Consider the following 21555-nt stretch of genomic DNA (forward strand, 5'->3'; position numbering starts at 1 on the left):
CAGCCTTCTGGTTAGCAGTCAAATGCCTTAGGCACTATGCTACCAGAGCTCCTATGCTACCAGAGCTAGGCCACCATAAATCAAAATCAGATGGCCACTAACAACAACAGAATTACTTAATGATGGCTTTAAACTCAGGGACTATTTCTTTTTTTTTTTTTCTTAACTTTCTATTTTGAAATAATTATAGATTCATAGGAAGCTAGGAAAATAATATGGAAATATCTATATCTACCCATATCTACCCTTCACTTAGTTTCCCCCAATGACTACTTCTTACATAACTATGGTGCAATATCAAAACCAGGAAACTTACCTTGCTACAAGGTATATATATAATTCTTTGCTATTTTATCATGTGGATATAATTATGTAATGTTATTCACTTTTATATCCAAAGACTTGGTGAAGGCTTGGCACATTGAGGTGCTAATATATACCTTTTGGGAGAATAAATGAATGAAAAAGTGAATGAGTGATGGTTGTTTGACAGATAGAGACAGTGATAGACCTCTAATTCCCTGGGTAAAACAAACTTAGCAGCAAATCCATTCACTGCCAAAGTAATTGTGGCAGCCCAAGTCTGAGAAATATGTGGCTTTACCCTGTGATTATGTGGTATTTAGTTTTAATTTAACCTTGTTTAAATGCAAGATTGGCCTCTATTCAACAAGGAATTATGGCTTTTGACTTTCAAGGAATTTTTGAGCTCATGGAGCTCAGCTCGTTGATTTAATAACTTTATGATATTAGAAATCTATGCTTCATTCAGATGGGCATAAATACAGATATTGATGCATTAAAACCCTTTCCAGCTTGAAGTGAAGCCAAAGCTAATCAAGGTATAAGTGAAAAAGACCTCAGAGATGAGATTCAATCCAACTACTGAATTCCCCTTAGTAAAATTCTAAAATACAGTCACTCTGCTCAGACCACTGTCCCTGTTATTCTCGATAGGTGTCACCTCACGTGATCCACCTCAGTTCCTTTCCTCTCCACTTTAGACTGTCTCGGTATGTTTACCTTGATCTTCTCATTCATTCTTGTCTACAGATGCCTCATGCTGTATCCTTTCCTTGGCAAGCCTTTCTTGCTGATTCGGCCACCTCCAGAAGTTAGCTTCAGCAACTAGCTTCCCTATGTGCAATCTCAGTCTCTTTCTCTTCTCTTCAAGCATGCTTGTCTCATGTGATTCCATTCTTGATCCTCTGTTCTTACGGTATGTTCTCCAGGGGCAACTTTATTTATGCCTGTGGACTTTACTGCCACCTACACAATGACTCCAAAATCAGTATGCCCAACCAGAACTTCTCTTGCCTCAAAATCATCTATGCATTTTTCTACTTGAGATCTCCAGCTAGATTCCATAGGCCCTTCAAACATAACAGGCCCAGAATTCATTTCCCTTGTGGAACTTGCCTCCCTTCCTTTCTCCCCTCTCTTGGTGAATTAAAATTCCATCCATCCAGTTGCCTAGCCAGAAAACAAGGATTCAAATTTTCTCCACGTCTTACTCCCAAATTCATTCAAACACCGAGCCTTTTATATTTATTTATTTATTGCTGGCTTGCTTGCTCGCCCTGGTCTCCTAGAACATACCTCGTCCTCTCCAAGTCCCCACCCCAGCCCCAGTGGCCCATCCTAATACCACTATCTCACTTCTCCACAACAAGGCTCCCCATTGCCCAAACCCTCCCCACCTCAGAAATCACAACTGCATATTCATGCGGGTCCTGCTGTCAAGGAATGACAAGGTCTGGGTGGGAGACAATAGGGAGCAGTGGAGACTGTGGTCAGTGGGAGATGGCAGCTCTGTTGACACTGTACCACTGCCACTCAGCTCCAACTAGAGATCCAGGCCTTCTAGCACTTTTTTTTTTTTTTAACCAAAAAAACCTTTTTATTGTGAACATTAACAGAGCAAATATGTTTCCTGTTCAACAATTCATACACATTTTGCTTCATGTCATTATTTGCAGTCCCCTCAATGTAACATAACTCCTCCCACCTCCTCCATTTATTTCTTGTTTCCACTCCTCCTTCTCTCCTAACCCTTCTTGCCCTCTGAACTTTGTTCTTGGGCAGATGCTGCCCTTTTGATCTGGAATGGTTGATTGTTCTAAGGACTGCTTACCTTCCTAGTATTATGATTCACCTTGTAGACCTGTCTATTGTTTGGCTGAAAATTGAGCCATGGGGAGAGTTCAGTTCCAGATCTAAAACCTTCTAGGTTTAGATCTCCGGGACCTCTTCTGTCTCTCTTTCCCCCAATCTTGAAACTGAATTAAGAATCTCCCTTGATTCCTGTCTCTACTTTCAAAATGCATCCCTTCAATTTAATCCACCAAAGAATATGAAATTCCTCCCTATCCTCAATGCTACTACCTTAATCTAATCCCTCAGCATCTTTTGTCCTGGGCACTTGTGACACCCTTCTACCTGGCTTTCTTCCCCATCACCATCCATATCCTTTTCACATAGTTGCAAACTTTTTGATCATGTTCCCTTGTCAGTTACAAAAACATTTCCAGTAGATTTATATTTATTTATGTATGAATCATATACATGATGACCAACCAATACCATCTGTGTGTTAGAAAACACACAAAAGTAAATATAATCAGACTGAGCTTAAAATGAAATAAATAATAGTTTGAAATACTTAAATTTTATTGTATTCGCTAACAGAACAAAAATAAAATCACATTAAATAATCTTCTTCAATCCTGGTTTAATACTTTATGATTCTGTGATTCAAGGTCTGATAAGGTAAATTTATTTCAGTTCTTAATCTTAATGGCTATCATAGCTGGAAAAGATACCTTACAAAGGCACGAGATAATATATATTTACAATATGTACTGAAGGCAGGTCCTTTGTTAACAATAGTCTATTTAAATTCTAATTAATGCAATGCAATTCAACGCAATGCTTTTGATACATTCAGTTTGTGCAGGTAACTTTTTGCCAGGGGTAATAATATCATCATTGTTTTTAGCCTAATCATGTGGCTAACAAAGAGCTTGTACTAGGAGTGAGAAGGGTGTCAGCTCAACCATTTTCTTATGTTCTGCTGATGTTTGCATTATTTATTACTATCTTCATTCCAAGCCTCTTTGCAAATAACTTAAACTACTTGCCCATTTTGTGAAAATTAGAAAAAATTGAATGCATCAATCCACTTAATTGGGTGCATAGCATAAACTATAATGTTATAATACATTCCACAATACACTGAAAACAAATGAGTCAGTCAAGTCACCACCATGCTCCTTCTGAGATAAGCCTGCCAATTCTTCCCTGAGGATACCTCCTTTACTGTTTAAATTTATGAACAAGGGTACCAGTGTACCTTATATTAAATATTCATAAAGCCTGAATTATTCTCCTTTTAGATTTTTAAATATTAACATATTCTTTTTTATTTTTTAATTTTAATTGTGATTTGGGTGAAAGTTTACAGAGCAAATTCATTTTCCGTACAGCAGTTCATACACATTTTGTCTCATGACTTTGACTCCAATTCCTCACAATGTAATAGCTCTCTTCCTACTTCCTCCCTGTAGTTACCTTTTCCCTGTGTCCTTCCCTCCCATGCATTCCTGCCACCCTACCCCCTACCCCGTCTTCCTGTGCAAACACTGCCCTTCTGTTCTCCCATGATTGATCACTCCAAGGAGTGTAACTACCTGTCTATTATTTGGCTGGAAACCACAGGAGTGAGTTAAATTTCTGACCTGACTCCCATTTTACCTTCATCTCTCATGTTCCTTAACCATACTCTCTATGTTCTTGTTGTATTAAATTACTAACCTTCCCTGGCCGTGCCATACCATGTTCTTCTCTGCCCACTGAGCATCACGCTCCCTTGGTGTATGGTTATTCCCACCTCCAAGGTCATCTTCTTCCTGAAGATACCTCTGGCTTCTTAGGAATAATCCATTTTTTCTTCCGTTGTGCTGCTGTGGCATGTATGTATCCAGTTTACCACTAAACTTTGTATCTTATGACCAGGGACCTTGACTTCCTTATACCCATTCTCCTCCCCTACAGCTCAGAGTAGTAGGCACCACTAGATATTTCTCAAACAAACATGTGTACTAAACATATATCTCTAAATATGTACTGAGTGTCCCCACATCTGAGCCTCTTTTGTACAATGATCCTGTCTAGCATCTCCCTTTTCTCCCTATCAGAATTATGTCAATTTTCCAAGGCTGCTCTCACATGCCACCTATTTTGTGAAGTTTTCCCTCTCTCTCACTCATGTGTCCACTATTCTCTCTCATCCTCCAAAACAAAACTAGAAAAGTACTCCACCTCCTCTGAACCTTAATAACAATTGACCAGTTACCAGTTGCCCTTGAGTTGGTTATGACCTCGTGTGTCAGAGTAGAACTGTGTTCTGTAGGGTTCTCAGTGGCTGGTTTTTCAGAAGTAGACCGTTAGACATTTCTTCTGAGATGCCTCTGGGTGGACTTGACCCTTCAGCCTTTAGGTTAACAGCTGAGCACATAACCGTTTGTACCACCCAGGGATTCTCTATCTCTAAGAAGCAGATAGAATTGGAAATGGTATATCTCACTGGGAGGGAGAAACAGAGACTATGACATCATTTCGGTAGAGTCATTAAAGGTATGCATTCAGAGTTGTGCATCTGGATTCTTTAGGTGAAAAATGAGGAAAGAAAAAGAATAGAAAAGAAGAAGAAGCCAAATAAGGCAAGGTACCAGGGGCTGAAACAGAAAAAGGGGCCACCTCTGCCCAGTGTGTCCCTACCACAATTTCTTTAAAAATATGGAACAGTATGAGCATGACTATGTTAGGCTGAGGTTTGAAACCAAGAGATAACATACTACAATGAAAAGAGCACTTGTTGTTGTTGTGTGCCATCGAGTCAGACCTGACTCATAGCAACCCCTCCTTGGGTTTCCGAGGCAGTATCACTACGGAAGTAGATTGCCCCATCTTCCTTCCAAGGAGTGGCTGGTGGATTTGAACCGCCAGCCTTCTGGTTAGCAGTTGAGTGCTTTAGGCACTATGCTACCAGAGCCCCTGAAAAAAGCACTAGGTAGTAAAATCCCAAAAGACCAGGATTTAAGAGATAGCTTTCAATTTACTAACTGTTCTGGTTGTGTGCCATGGAGTTGATTCTGACTCACAGAAACCTTAGAGGACAGAGTAGAACTGCTCCGCTGGGTTTTCTAAGCTATAATCTTTATAAGAGCAGATCACCAGGCTTTCTCTTCCACAGAGTGGCTGATGGGTTTGAACCATCGACCTTTTAGTTATAAGTGCTTAGCCATTGCACCACCGGAGTTCTAACCAAAAAAATCAAAGTCACTGCCATCAAGTCAATTGCGATTCACAGTGTCCCCCATAGGGTTTCCAAGGCTGTAAATCATAATGGAAGCAGACTGCCTCATCTTTCTTCCATGGAGTGGCTACTGTTGTTGTTATGTGCCGTCAAATTGGACCTGACTCATAGCGACCCCTCGTTGGGTTTCCAAGGCAGTATCACTACGGAAGTAGATTGCCCAACCTTCCTTCCAAGGAGTGTCTGGTGGGTTTGAACTACCAGCCTTCTAGTGGAGTGACTAGTGGGTTCAAACTACTGACCTTTTGTTTGGCAGCCAAATGCCTTAACTACTCCATGACCAAACTCACTGCTGTTGAGTCAGATCCAACTCATAATGACCTCTCCTTGGGTTTCCAAGATGGTATCACTACAGAAGTAGGTTGCCCAGCCTTCCTTCTGAGGAGTGTCTGGTGGGTTTGAACTGCCAGCCTTCTGGTTAGCAGTCAAATGCCTTAGGCACTATGCTACCAGAGCTCTTTCCAGAGCTCTGAGACCTTAAAAAAGGTATTTAACTTCCTTCAGTCCAATCACCATCCTCTGAAAAATAGGGGTAATAGTACTTACCTCAGAGGATACCAAACTAAACCAAACTCACTGCCATTGAATCAATTCCGACTCATAGTCACCCTCTTTGGGTTTCTGAGGTGGTAAATCTTTTACAGAAATAGATTGCCCAGTCTTCCTTCTGTGGAGTGTCTGGTGTGTTTCAACCTCCAGCCTTCTGGTTAGCAGTCAAATGCCTTAAGCACTATGCCACCAGAGTGTCTTCCTCAGAGGACAGTTAAATAAAATATTCAATGCCTAAGAAAACACCTAATACCTATCAGTACTTATTCAGCAGCCACTGTAGTCTACCAGTGTGTAACTGAGTGTGAATTTGCATTTTTAATCTTCCTCCTAACTTAAGACTGAAATGTTTATTAGCATCACCTAGGTTTGAAGACTTAATTTCAACCACAACTGTCTCCTTTCTAAATTTCTTTTCATTTGTTCTGTCAAAACGAAGTTGTTTTCAAAGCTGTGATGTGCTGAGCAATTTCTGGATGTGTTTGTGGCCCCCCTTGTGGTCTTTTTAGGAATTACATGTGAACCTGGCCCCACTGAGGCAAATTTAACTAAGATTGCATGTAATTGGGTGAATCTTTATTTTCCTTATCATTCTCATGAGTCTGCTTTTAGATGACTTTTTAAGATAAAGTCTGTATTTTCTAATTTTCAAAATAAACTTTAAAAGTTTTTAAACTTTCAAAACTGAGTTAAGACTAGTCAAAAGCATTTTATACTGGGAATCAGTGGCAAATTTCCTGCAACTGAATTCCTTTGGCAACTAGCTCTTTATTTTTGTAAGTGAACAGCTTGTTATCCTAGATGGTCTCTTGGCATTTTCATTGACTTCTTCCTCCTAACTTATAAGAGTGTCTGGAAATGTGATTTCTAATTCTAACAACCATGAGTAGTGTAGGTTTTAAGGAGAGGACTTGGTGAGATGATCACATTGCATACTGGATTGCACATAGAAACTACATGCCAAGATTCAGGACAGCGGAAGTCAGTGTAACACAGGGACTTGCTTTAGATGGAGTCCCTGGATGGTGCAAATGTTTAATGTGCTTGGCAGCTAACCCAAAGGTTAGGGGTTCAAGTCTACCCAGAGGTACCTCAGTAGAAAGACTTGGAGATTTACTTCTGAAAAATCAGCCACTGAAAACGCTACGGAGCACAGTTCTGCTCTGACACACATGGGGTTGACGTGAATTGAAATGGACTGTGGCAATTGGTTTGTGTGTGTGTTGGGGGGGGTTGTTGTTTGTTTAGATATTCACATCAGAGGCAAAGGAGAAATTAGATACATACCAGATTCCTTGGATCTAATACATCACCCAAACCCTCACATCACAGATGGAAAAATGAAGCCATACAGTACAGTTAACACAGTTCAGTTGTTTAATACCAGAGGAGAGGTAGAAATTTTAACTCAAAAATGTTTACTCAATTTTGACAGTGACCACTCATTTTTTTCCAGTAGTTAGCTTGTCAAAAGACAGTTTTCAACGTGATCTTTGTTAAAACCACATATTACCGTCACCAGCCATTATTTATTGAATGACATTGGTTGGGAAGTCAATGAACAGTTTTCACTGATCAACCTCATATTTATGAATGATGCCTCTGCTTTGGTCCACAGATCTTGCTAGGTCAGAAATACAACCATTCTGTTGATTGGTGGTCCTTTGGTGTTCTCCTTTATGAAATGCTCATCGGTCAGTCACCTTTTCATGGGCAAGATGAAGAAGAGCTCTTCCACTCCATCCGCATGGACAATCCCTTCTACCCACGATGGCTTGAGAAGGAAGCCAAAGACATTTTAGTGAAGGTAAGAAGTCATGACAGCTTTCATCAGATTATAGTATTAAGTTTTCTGATTAGTATTCCTATCCATGTCTAGATTTTGATTGATGCATGGTAAACAATAATTATATTTAACAGGATGAAAGTGAGGTGCTCACTGTCTTTATTTTAATTGAAGTGTCCGTATGTTAACCATTAGCTATCCAAGTGCATGTATGAGAAACCCTCAACTGCATAAAAATGTATAAAATGCCAAAGAACCAGTTCCATGACTCCTGAATTCTCTCACTTTGAAATGTGATTGGTAGATTGAACTAATACAGCTTAAAATTCAGCTATTTGTTTCCCACTTAAGGGGGAAAAAAATAACTTTTGCCCTCCATTCTGACTCATGGCAATCCCACATGTTACAGAGTAGAACTGCCCCACAGGGTTTTCTTGCCAGTAATCTTAACAGAAGCAGATCACCAAGCCTTTCTTCCACAGTACACTGGGTGGGTTTGAACTGCCAACCTTTAGGTTAGTAGTGGAATGCAAACCATCTGTGCCACATAGTCACTATAAAATATGTTCAGTGGAGTTGATCTTCCCCTGCCCTTGCTTGAAAACTTGGATTCATGACTTTTCTGCTCACTCTTACGTAAAAGTCAAACCTGTCATTACTTTAAGTCAGAAAACCTGGTCTCAAACAAGAAATTAAAACTGTCCAGTCCAAGATATCAATCATCACATCAGTCCTATATTAAAGGTAAGATTCTGGCCACAGCCCATAGTTGGCAGCTGTAGAGAAAGGAGTATCACGGTATTGTGATCGACTGTCTCCTTACTCTCTTTATCTTCAACTTTTGACCTGCTATGTCAGACCCTGTTAGGAGCTCTGGTGGCATAGACCACCTCAGAAACCCAAGGAGGGGTCACCATGAGTAGGGTCTGACTCAACAGCAGTGAGTTTGGTTTCGCTTAAGTTATAAGCAGGGAAATGATGGGAAGGGGTAAGGAAAAAGAACCGTTCTTCCATGTTTGGGTGCCTTCGTGCTCCATGAGGCTGACAGATGGTAAAAGATGGTCTTTATGAGGCACTATCACAGATTCTTTGGCAATACCCATTACTGAGGACATCTTTGCCTAAAACTCTTGAGACATTGGCTATTCAATCCATTCTGTAGTCTGGCTACTCCCTCTACCCAAACTCTAGTCAGCAACACTCCATCTTACTGAAACCCTCACTGTTAGCCACCTACAGAGTAGCTCCTCTTAGGCAGTACTGAAAAAGGAAGCAGACTGACTCTACCTCTCCCCACATGACCTGTTGGCCAAAGGAAATACAGATGCATCCATCACCCTAAAACTCAGAGAGTGCTGTCTATTGCCATCACAGCAGCTCTCTCCAGCATCTGCACCAATGCAGGAATCTGACTCCACTCCATGGTATCCTAAGATCCACTGAGAATCGGTGTATAGTGGTACAGATATAATCTGGGCTCTGGGAATCATTAACTATAAACTAAGAGTTCCCGGGCGGGGGCGGGGGGTGGGGTGGGGCGGGGAACCGACTGCTTTCCAGTCAATTCTAACTCACAGCCACCCTGCAGGACAGAGTAGAACTGCCCCCATATGGTTTCCAAGGCTATAAATCTTTGCAGAAGTAGACTGCCTCATCTTTCTCCTGCAGAGCAACTGGTAGATTTGAACCACCAGCCTTTTGGTTAGCAGCCCAATGCTTTAACTGCAGAGCCACCAGCGCTCCTTCAGAGAAAACCAATGCAGAGAATTGTGTGAGAACTATCATTAAAGATTTGAACTTTATGCAGAGTCCTAGTTTACCTTTCTGGAAAAATGCAAAATATTGTCTGCAATGTATACACGTAATATTGTTTTGGGGTACCATTGAGTCAGTTTCCACTTATAATCATCTCATGTAACTGAGTAGAACTGCCCCATAGGGTATCCTTGGCTGTTATCTTTATGGGAGCAGATAGCCAGGTCTTGTTTGCAGAGCCTCTGGGTGGGTATTTTTGAACTGCCAACCTTTCAGTTACTAGCCAAGCACTTTACTCTTGCACCACCAGAATTCCTTATACATGTAAAAGATTTTAAAAAATGAAAATTAATTATATAAAACAACAGGTTAAATAGCTATAATAATAAAAATAACACTAAAGTAGCTACTGAGCTGTCCCAGCAAATATTTGGATCAAGGAAACTCACCAGTGTGATCAAGAGGCTAGCAAATCTAAAATAAATGGACCTAGAATAAAGGGATTTAGACGTAAAATGGCGTAACAGTCTCTTGGTCTTGATTTCTTGGATTTCATATCACAGCTGACTAGAAAAATCACTTAGGGAAATAATTTTTAGTCTTGTTCTTACTATATTAGGAACTCTGGTGGCATAGTGCCTAAGGCACTTGACTGCTAACCAGAAAGCTGGCAGTTCAAACCCACCAGCCACTCCTCAGAAGGAAGGATGGGCAATCTACTTCCATAGTGATACTGCCTCAGAAACTCAAGGAGGAATTACTTTGAGTCAGATCCAACTCCACAGCCATGAGTTTGGTTTGGTTTTTGGTCTTACTGTATTGAGAATAGGAATCAGAGAAGATAGTTTGATACTATAATCAATCAGTGTGTTTTAAATCTAAACTCAGAAAAATATGACCTGGCCTATCTTTTTTCACTAGTTTACTTTTTTCTCATGAAGAAATACTTGGAATTCAATTTAAAAGGCATAACTTTATATCTCTCAAATACAGTTGACAATTTGCCTAGGGTATTAGAAATTTTGAGGCACCTGCAGAACTCTCCTTAAGCAATCAAGATCTTGAATCTGAGAAGTGCCAACAAAGCCCTCACAGGACACCTTGTTGTTTGTTATTAGGTGCCCTCAAGTCAGCTCTGACTCATAGTGACCCTGTGTACAACACAGTGAAACACTGCCTGGTCATGCATCATCCTCACAATCCTTGCTGTACTTGAGCCCATCGTTGCAACCACTGTGTCAATCCATCCCATTGAGGGTCTTCCTTTTTTTCACTGACCCTCCACCTGGCCAAGCATGAAATCCTCCAGAGAATGGTTCCTCTGACAACATGACCAAAATAGGTGAGACAAAGTCTGGCCATTCTCACTTCCCAGGAGCATTCTGGCTGCATTGCTTCCTGGACAGATTTATTCATTCCTCTGGCAGTCCAGGGTGTTTTCAGTATTCTTTGCCAACACCACAATTCAAGAGCATCAACTCTTCTTCGGTCTTCTTATTCATTGTCCAGCTTCACTTGCATATGAGGCAGTTGGAAAGACCATGACTTGGGTCAGGCACACCTTACTCTTCAAAGTAACATCTTTTCACTTTAAAGAAGCAGCTCTTCAACACTTTAACAAGGTCTTTTGCAGCACATTTGCCCAGTGCAATGCAATGTCTGATTTCTTGACTGCTCTTTCCATGGGTATTGATTGTGGCTCCAAGTAATATGAAGTCTTTGACAACTGCACTCTTTTCTGCATTCGTCATGGTGCTACTTATTGGTCCAGTTATGGGAATTTTATTTTTCTTTATGTTGAGGTGTAATCCATACTGCAGACTGTAGTCTTTGATGTTCATCAGTAAGTATTTCAAGTCATCTTCACTTTCAGCAAGCAAGGTTGTGTCATAATGAGTTTTCTTCTAATTCTAATGCAGTGTTGTTCTTCAAATCAAAACCAAAAACAAACCAAACTCACTGCCATCAAGTCGGATCTGACTCAAAGCAACCCCTCCTTGGGTTTCTGAGGCAATATCAGGCAAAATCTATAGAAGTAGATTGCCCAACCTTCCTTCAGAGGAGTGGCTGGTGGGTTTGAACTGTCAGCCTTCTGGTTAGCAGCCAAATGCCTTAGGCACTATGCCACCAGAGCTCCTTCCAAGGTTAATGGAAGTAGGTATTTAAAACAGGGCTTACAACTGGTTCTTTGCAGCTCAACCCTCTGCTGAGAATTTGCATTTCCACCCCAGATAAACTGAATCAGAATTGACATTATTACAAGATCCCCAAGTGAGCTGGGGGTTGAATTAGAATGAACCCCTTCGAAACCCTGATTTAAAACGCTGAGACTCTTCAGTTCAAAACGCTGAGACTCTTCAGTTCAATTTTCACTTTCGGAATGTGATCCAACCAAGCAATAAACTTAGAAAACTCCCTTAAGAACCAATTAAATTCACTTGTAATGACTAAATAAAACACATGTAAAATGAAAGTTAATTTCAAAATTAACCACTTTAAAAAAAAAAGATGACAGCAATAAAAATGTGTTAGTGAGATTTGAATGTAAACCATCTTCCTTTTCAGAAAGGGAAGTTTGAACATTATTACTTTGCTTCCTCTTTTTTTTTTTTTTCTTTTACTCTTGGCTCTCTGAAGGATTTCAGGTGAGGACTGTACTGAGAAAGGCAGGGAAAGCAAAACCCACCAGAGAAAAGGAATGAGGCAAAGGGTCAGTCTTTACTGTCAGAGGGCTGGGGGCACCTTCAGACTTAGGTTCTGCCTGCGGCTGAATCACAGGATGCGGGTCCTGGAGCTACAGTTGTAGTTCACCTTCACCTGTTGATGCCTTGTGAAGTGGAACCAGCCTTCCGGCTGAGTTTCTCAAACCCAGCTGTTCCTTAGGATTTGGGTCAGCTTTGGGCAAGGACTGAAGGTAAAGGCATGATTGAGGCCAGGTGGAGTTAATCAGAAATACTTCCATGGAAAGAAGTTGGGAGTGATGAAAAGGAGAGTAAAAGTGATTTAATAGGAAGAAATTGCTTCCAATGGAGGAGAAAAGATGAAAAGTCATGTGAAATTCTATTTGGCTATGGAAAGAATAAACTATTGATACGCGAGACCACTCACACTGATCTCAAGGGCAGTATGCTGAGTGAAAAACACCATTCTCAAAAGGTCACATACTATGAGTCCATTTATATGACATTATTGAAAGGATGGAGTCCCTCGGTGACACAATGGTTAAGCACTCAACTACTAGCCACAAGGTTGGCAGCTTGAACCCACCCAGAGACAGGCCTAGTGATCAGCTTCTGGAGAGGTCACAGCCTTGAACATCCTCTTGAGCAGGTCTACTCTACATATGTGGAGTGTCTATGAGTCGGAATTGAGTACAAGCAACTCACAAACAAACAATACTGAAATGACTTTACAGACGCGGGAAACAGATTAGTGGTTGGCAGAGATGAGGAACAGTGGTAAGAGGGTGTGTGTGACTATAAAGGGGTAGCACAAGGAAGATCTTTGTGCCGATAGAATAGTTCTGCATCTTGATTTTGATGGTGGTTACATGAATCTACACATGGTAAAAAGGCATAGAGCTATACACATACATTCTATCAATGTCAATTTCCTGATTTTGACATTGTACTCTATGTAAGATATAAGAATTGGGGGAAACTGGATGAAGGACATATGGAACCTCTCCGTACTATCTTTGCAACTTCCTGTGACTATTGTTATTTCAAAATGAGACCTTTTTAAAAAAAAAAAAAAGAACCTAACCCTAAGGCTAAATGGCATGCAATAACAATAATAAGAAAAGTCATTTATAGGGTTTCAGTGGCAAGAGAAAGATTTCCTGCAAAATATTATTTTTTAATAAACAGAAACCAAGACAATTGAAGATAAAGAAAGGGAAAAAGGCAGGACTTCAAACCGGTTCTACCCAGTTCAGTCATGGCCCATGAAGCAAAACCAGAACAGATTTGAATTTGTAAATTGTGGGTAAACCAAAATGATAATCATTAAGAAGAAAAAGTGCAGGTCGACACCCTGCTAAAATTGTGATCTTTCTCTCAGAAAACAAGGGCAGTGTGTGCATTGCACAGCAACCAAATCTCTCGATTGAGCACAACGGTGCTCAGCTCAAAGTTGGCAGCCAATAGTGCTGCTTTGAATGTGTGTCGCTCTTCACATTCCTGGCAATAATCCAATCTCCTGCATCAGGATCCTGAACGGACTCACTATACCTCTACCACGCCTGCCATTCCAGGGCTTCAATCATAATTTTTCCCATTCTGGTTATCTTTCTGCTTCACCCAAATTTTAAAATCCATGTCTGTTCCATTTTAATTTCCTTAGCCATGAATGAACTGGTTTGAAGCCCTGAAGAAAAGGACTGGTTGGTGAATAAGAGAATTCTTCTTCCCACATAGAAGAGTTGGGAATTATTATTTCTGACAAGTTAATAAAAATTACACAGCCTTTATCCAGGGGGTAGGTTGGTCTCTTATGAATTCTAGCAATTGGGCTGATAAAAATCAATGTCCACTGTGCAACTTACTGGCTATAAGACTGGTTACTAGTTTCATTTCTCCTCCTTATTTGCTTTGTAACTTTGAGCCAACAGCACCTACATCATCTTTGAACCCTCTTTTCTGCAAAAATCAAAGATAATACCCTTTCTCAGAAACTCCCTTACAGGAATTTTACAGAATGATAGGAATCCCAGAAGTAATATGTCCTCTGGGAGAGCTGGACAAAGCATCCTTGAGCCTTCCTGGGGCATAGATGCATGTAGCAAAGTGGACACTTGTGCATCAGTGGAGGGTGTGACCCATCAAGAATTATAGCTGGTACACTGCTGTCCAGGCCACTGCTGCCAAATAAACTCCTATTTCTTCCTCACTTAGTCACCCAGGATATCCTACCTGTTTGTTTGGAAAGTGATGGAAAACTAATGATCTAGGACAGAAATACTTCTTGCTTTTATGGAGAGATATATCTGGGGAAGCGACAAAGAGGAAGAGAAGATTCCAGGTATAGCCTGTCACTGGTGACAAGTGCTAAGCATTTGTGGCAATTCTGTGCAGCCCAGACAGTCAAATAAATTTAAACAAACTCCAACTGCATCCTGGCCATTTATGTAAGAAGTGTGCTATTTCCTTTCAATGTAAACTACTCTTCTGACAGCTTTTATGGACAAAACCAAGTCTTTCTCCATGAACATTTATTTCCTCTGTGGAGTGCTCCTGCTGCAGAACGGCTGATCTGAGCCTCTTGTGAGGTCACCAGGAACTCTAACAGGTGGATTTGCTGCAAGGCAAAGAAGATAATAACTAATTTTTCTGTGTAAAACCAGAAAGAAGCAATATTATTTTTATATAAATTCACATATATATATATAGTTGTTGTTGTTGTTTTTTGTTTGTTTGTTTTTTTTAATTTCACAGGTATATATACCCTGATCAGAAGACTTGTTGTCATAATCCCAGGGTAAAGATGTCATGAGTTTGTTGAAAAAAGTCTAATTGAAAACCTAGCATGGTGTACACTTGGCCTAAAGCAGTTACTACTTCTAACTTAATTTCCTGAAGCATTTAATTATAATATTAGCTAGTGTTGAGTCTATTCTTGATGCACTTATATTGTTTACCTAATCTACTCATCAAAATGTGCTGAAGAAGTGGAGATCAACTATGTATTATGATCATTTCAAGGGAAGAAATAAGGGCCAAGTCATTGTTCCCTCTGCTTCTCAATATTCAATCCACTTTTCCATCTGTTGATTCATACTGGCTTTTTTAGTCTATAGAAAAACATATTTTACTGTAAACATGATGGTTCTTCTTTCTGAAGCTAGGACTACTTCATATGCTGAAAACAAGAGGTCAACAGATGGGGATGTAAAACATGTGCTACTCCAGATAAATAAAGTGGAATGACAGCTTATTCACCTTGTCAGCCAACAATTTTGAACATCTGCATTGTACCTGGCACTAAGCTAGGTGGTGTAAGGAAAAGAAATGTAACTGATGTTTGCCTGCTGGAGCTTACAGTCTAGTAGGAAATCCGACTTGAAAATGAGAGGATGTGCTAATTTCTCTAATGAAGGGAAAATGTTCTGTGGAGTACAGAGGAGGGACTAACACCAGAGTGGGGACTAGGCTGCTTATAATTTAGACTCTACACTTCTTGGATGTTTACCCTTGAGCAAGTTACTTACTAACTATTCTGATCTTCCCTTTCCTCAGCTAGGAATTAGGATAACAATACCTGTTTTTAGATTTTATTAGCATTTGACTGCTAATCAGAAGTTTGGTGGTTCAAACTCACTAGCGGCTCCATGGAAGGAAGATGAGGCAATCTACTTCCATAAAGATTTACTGCCTTAGTAGAAAGAGAACCTACAGATTAGGAGAAAATATTTGCCTGTGACATATAGATAAAGGACTTATCTCCAAAATCTATAGAAAACTTCAACACCAAAAAGACAAATAACCCAATTCACAAATGGGCAAAAGACTTGAACAGACACTTCACCAAAGAAGATATATAGGCAGCCAACAAATACAAGGGAAATTGCTCACGATCATTAATCATTAGAGAGATGCAAATCAAAACAACAATGAGCAAAATTCAACAGGTTAGAAAGTAACAAATGCTGGTGAGGTTGTAGAGAGATTGGAACTCTTGTACACTGCTGGTGGGATTGTAAAATGGTACAACTATTGTGGCAAACGGTATGGTGTTTCCTTAAAAAACTGAAAATAGAAGTACCATTTGACCCAGCAATTCCATTACTAGGAATATATCCTAAAGAGGTTGAGACAGAGCGCACGAACAGACATATGTACACCTATGTTCATTGCAGCACAATTCACCATAGCAAAGAGAAAGAACCTAAATGCCCATCAACGGGTGAATGGATAACCAAATTATGATATATCCACACAATGGAATACTATGCCACATTAAAGAACATGAGGGATACATGAATCATCTCACAATGTGGATGAACCTGGAGGACATTATGCTGAGTGAAATAAGTCAATCACAGAAGGACAAGTACTGTATGAGCCCATTACTGTAAAAAGAGAAGAGTTTGCTTGGGAAAGGGAACCCACCTAGTAGTTAACGGGATGGGGAGTGAAGGGGAAGGATTCATTTAGGGCTAGTTGGGACCTACATGCTGACATGGATAGGGGGAGGGATATACAGGAAGGATATATGACCACCATGATAACATTAAGAAATGAAAGGACACTGAATTGTGCACATAAGAGATAGACAACAGATGCTAATACCAACCAATGTGTCCACAATACCACATTGCCATTAACACCAAACACTAGGCTATACAGATAAACACCTAAGATGATCAGACAGGGGTCAGTGAACAGAAGTATACTCTAGACCAAGATAGATTCAGCTGAGGCTAATCTTGCACAGATACCAGTGATACAGAAACAATACAAGACAGACACAGAGTACTCCCTCACAGATATCCAGACACTATGGGAGAGAGATCCAATAGAACTACTACCTCAGGACCATAGTACTGGGGGACACCAGACTCAACTGGCACAAAAAAATACATAAAAGCATTGCTCTACATCCTACATTGATGAGTAGCAACTGGGGTCTTAAAAGCTTTCAAGCGGCCATCTAAGATGCAGCTAACAGTCTCCTAGTGTTGGAAGTGAAGAAGAACGCAAAAAAAAAAAAGGCATTTAGAAGCAATCAGCCCTAGGACACAGTGGCCCTCGAGATCAGAAGAACTAGATGGTGCCCAGCACCAATGCCAACCACTCAGGAAAGGATTCAAATCTGTAGATCCTGGATAGAGTAGGGGAAAAACGTGGAACAAAATCCAAAAACTCAATAATGACCAGAATTACTGGTCAAATGAAATCTGGTGAGACTCCCAATACTATGGCCCTGGAATACATTCTGTGCCTGGAATAAAACTCACCCCCTGGGGCAGGCTCTTAGCCCAAGAGATAACAAGATGTACACTCAGACCACTCAACCCAGGATGACACACCCACATACTCTATGGTAATACATCTCTTAGAGCAATAGACCATGGGACACCAGAGGACCAACATTCAAATTGAGGAAGTGCAGGACAAACAGGAGTGCATAATTATGAGGGGCACAGGAGGAGGGTTACAGGGTAGGGAGGGGAGGAGACTGGGTCAGGGTTGGACACAGTGAATGGGGAATGAAACTAAATGTACGGATTATGCTGAATGTTAAACAAGCTCTTAAAATAATAATAATAATAATAATAAAGTCATCAAAGAAAAAAGAAGATTTACTGCCTTAGAAACCCAATGGGGATTGCCCTGAGTCGGAATCCACTCAGTGGCAATGGGGGTTTGGTTTTGGTTATATATACATTACATGTAGCATAGCCTGTCTCTCAAAGAACATTTATTGCAATCAATGATGTAGTGAATCATATGAGCATGAGTTTGACTTTAAGAGGGGAGAGAACTCCACACCGGCTGAGGTGATCAAAGATAGCTTCACCAAGAAGATGAGGTGTAAGCCAAGCCCTGAAGGATAGGATAGGATTTAAAGCTGAGGAAAATGAGATGGGAGTAGAATATGGGGAAAGGATCTCCTTGCAGATGGAAATGTCATGAAGTACATAAGGTGTGTGGGATGTCCAGTGAGTAGTCCTGTCTGGGCAGAAGAGAGGGTTGCTTTGGAAAACCAAGGCCACAAGGCCAGCACAAGACTACACAGAGCCTTGAATGACAACCTAGGGTCTCAGAGGGTGTTAGAATTCAGGGGCCTTAGAAATCACCTTGTCTGATGCTTCATTTTACAGATGAGGAAATTGAAACTTAGAAAACTTACCCAAGGCCACATAGCTAGTAAAGCTCTTAGGTGACAGTCTGGTGTTATTTCTATTGTGTTATTTCTAACTGGGTGCTTTGGACCCCCCAGTTTCCCTAGAGAGTCCTCATGGTAACCACATGGTAAGTGGGGAGAGAGGAAGTTGTTCTGGCGGGACCATGCTGACTTACCAGTTTGGTAGACTAGGTGGTGGCATGAGCTTGGAAGTTTAAAAGACATTCTCCTGCATTAAAAGACAGGAGGCGGGTGGGGAGAAATCTCTACTTCCCCTGTCATCACCCTGTAGTATGCTGTTTGGTCTTTGCTTTTTTTGGTACAGTAAGTAGAGCCTTCGAAGATTTTCAAGTAGTAAGATAATGTGAAGGAATGTTTTAAAACAATTAGATTGGCTATTTGTAGAAGAGTTAAAAATAGAGATTCCTGCAATCCAGGTGCAAATGGAGGTCAATTCTTTGCCAGAACCTTTGGAAAACCACTGCATTTTGATGTTTTGTGTTTTAAAGATCCATAGCCTCCTTATAAAAACCTTATAACTAGTGATTACTTTATAAATAAACAGCAACTGATGGAAGAATAATGAATCACTACTCCAGACACCCGGGGGAACTGTTACTTTTCTAGGCATAATGTTTAGACTCTCTTGTTCCTTAGTGCCCTTGACATGTTTAAGTTTAAAGAGTTTCAAAGTTTCTTTTCTGTCCTAGCAAATGTTCACTTTGACCTCATGAGGGAAAGTAACAGAAGGGACAGTGTGTAAAGAGGGAAATAGATACATAACAGCTCAGAGATGATAAAAAATGGCCTTTGAATTTAATACAGCCAGTGGAGCTGGTTTGCAGGAGTCAAGAGCAATTCTTAATACTCAGACTTGCAAAATCCTAAGCTGTGCCTGAAATTAGTTGACATTATACCCGAAGTTTTTCCTTATAGGTAGAGTCCCCATGATGCTGGTTATTCTAAAAAAGGCAGCTCTATAAGAAATAAGCTCTTAGCTTTTGTTTAATGGTCAAGCAATCAAACAAACTGATCACTTTATGTTGTTGGATTTTACAGACTAATTATAGTACACACATGTATGTGGAGTGGGTGCATGTAGTATATGTGTTGTGTGTATGTGGTGTGTGTGCTATGTACGTGTGTTGTGTGTGTGGTATAAGTATCTATGTAGTATGTGTGATGTGTGTGTTTGTTGTGTATGTGGTATATGTGTGCATGTGTTGTGTGTGGTGTATGTGGGGGGTGTATGTGTGGTATATGTGGTATATGTATGTAGTATATATGTGGTGCATATGTGTTGTGTGTATGGTATATGTGTCTGTATATGTGGTATGTATGTTGGATGTGGTATGTGTGTGGTACATGTGTTGTGCATGTGTATTGTATATGTCTCTCTCTGTGTGATATTATGTGTCATATATATGTTGTGTGTGGTATACATATGTGTGGTATGTATGTGTGATGGCATAGTGCCTAAAGCATTTGACTGCTAACCAGAAGACTGGCAGTTCAAACTCACCAGCCACTCCTCAGTAGGAAGATTGGGCAATCTACTTCCATAGTGGTGATGTTGTTGTTAGGTGCCATCGAGTTATCTCCAACTCATAGAAACCCTATGCAAAGCAGAATGAAACACCGCCTAATCCTGCTCCAGCTCCATGATCCTTGCTATACTTGACCCCATCACCATTGCCATTTTGTCAGTCCATCTTGTTGAGGGCCTTCCCCTCTTCGTCAACCCTTCACCTTACCAAGCATGATATCCTTCTCCAGTGAATGGTCCCTTCTGACAACATGACCAAAGTATGTGAGACGAAGTCTGGCCATTTTCACTTCCAAGGAGCTCCAGGACAGATTTGTTAGTTCTTTTAGCAGTCCATTGTACTTTCAGCATTCTTCACTAACACCACAACTCAAAAGCATTAGTTTTTCTTTGGTCTTCCTTATTCATTGTCTAGCTCTCACATGCATATGAGGTGATTGAAAATACCATGGCTTATGTCAGCTGTACCTTAATCCGTAGTGATATCATCTCGGAAACCCAAGGAGGAGTCACTATGAGTCAGATCTGACTCTACGGCAGTGAGTTTGGTTTTGTTTTTGGTATGTGCTGCGTGTGTGGTTTGTGTGTTGTATGTATGTGTTATGTGTATGTGTTTGTCTCTCTGTGTATATTGTCACTTCATTTACTCCTCAGAACAGCCTGTGACTACGGCACTTGTCTCACTTCATAGGTGAGGAAACTGACTCAGAGGATTCTGTAACTTGCCAGAAGTGACATAATATGTGGCAAAGCTAAGATGTCAAACCAGGTCTATGTAAATCAAAAGAGTTTTCTAAGGCAAAAAGGAAGGAAACAAAAGCCCAGAATCAGTACTATTCAGAGAGACTCATTCAGGGGAGAATGATGGCTCAGTTTGACTATAGTCAATCATTTATAAAGGTAAGCAGAAAAACAAGACTAGAAAAGCAAGTGTAAAAAGCTTCCAGTTTAAGGCTTCTGGCAAGATGGCAGACTAGGCAGAAAGACTGCACAGACCCTCTTCAACAAAGAAAAGGGAAACCAATTAACACAGACACAGAAGATAATCCTGGACTCCTGAGCCTTGAAGGGAAGGATATAGAAGTGGACTAAACCCCAACTAGCAGAAGAATTTGCGTGAAAACACCAAAAGAGGAGACATACGGAGCTGTGGTCTGGCAGTGATCCTGAGCGATCCTGACAGCACAGACAGCTTGGAGATTCCCGAGTGGTGGTACGACCTAAGAATTAATCTAAAAATCACCCTGCTAGCCAGGGACTGCATGGAGGACTGTGCACCGTGGCTAGGGAACAAATAGAGAAGGTGAAGAGAAAGGTGGATCGAGCTGTGGACTTTTGCCGGTCTGGAGGACACCGCCATTTTGAAGGTTTAAAAAGCAGCTTAACTACTTTGGATATTTAAAGAGACAGTGCTCTCGCAGATTCCTGGGGCTTAAGAACATTCTGCTTTCCAGCAACCCCAAGGACACTCAGGACCTACAAGACTGAAAACATAACGACATTCCTCTTGTTACTCTTATACCCCACACCCGCTTGGTGAACGGAGGTGTGGCCATCCCCCACTGCCACATACCTTCTGGGCCCACAAGAACTCCATCACAGTCTGTGTGTTCAGACGGAGCCTGGGTGCCCTGCCCTGTCCTCACTGATTTTTTTTTTTCTCTTTTTTTATTTTTATTTTTTTCTTTTTCACTT

The 21555-nt window shown here is 40.7% G+C and overlaps 1 protein-coding gene across 1 annotated transcript in view; it reads left to right on the forward strand.

Annotated features, from left to right (window-relative positions):
- PRKCQ (protein kinase C theta) overlaps positions 1–21555 on the forward strand; it is a 120770-nt gene that overhangs the window by 92064 nt on the left and 7151 nt on the right. Inside the window, exon 15 of the mRNA XM_007935450.2 lies at positions 7545–7733. Within this exon, the coding sequence (XP_007933641.1) occupies positions 7545–7733 (189 nt within the window). The remainder of the gene's footprint in view (positions 1–7544; positions 7734–21555) is intronic.

The sequence above is a fragment of the Orycteropus afer genome, unplaced genomic scaffold, assembly GCF_000298275.1.
Source record: "Orycteropus afer afer isolate SDZICR_OR568_19922 unplaced genomic scaffold, OryAfe1.0 scaffold00028, whole genome shotgun sequence".
NCBI classification, from domain to species: Eukaryota; Metazoa; Chordata; class Mammalia; order Tubulidentata; family Orycteropodidae; genus Orycteropus; species Orycteropus afer.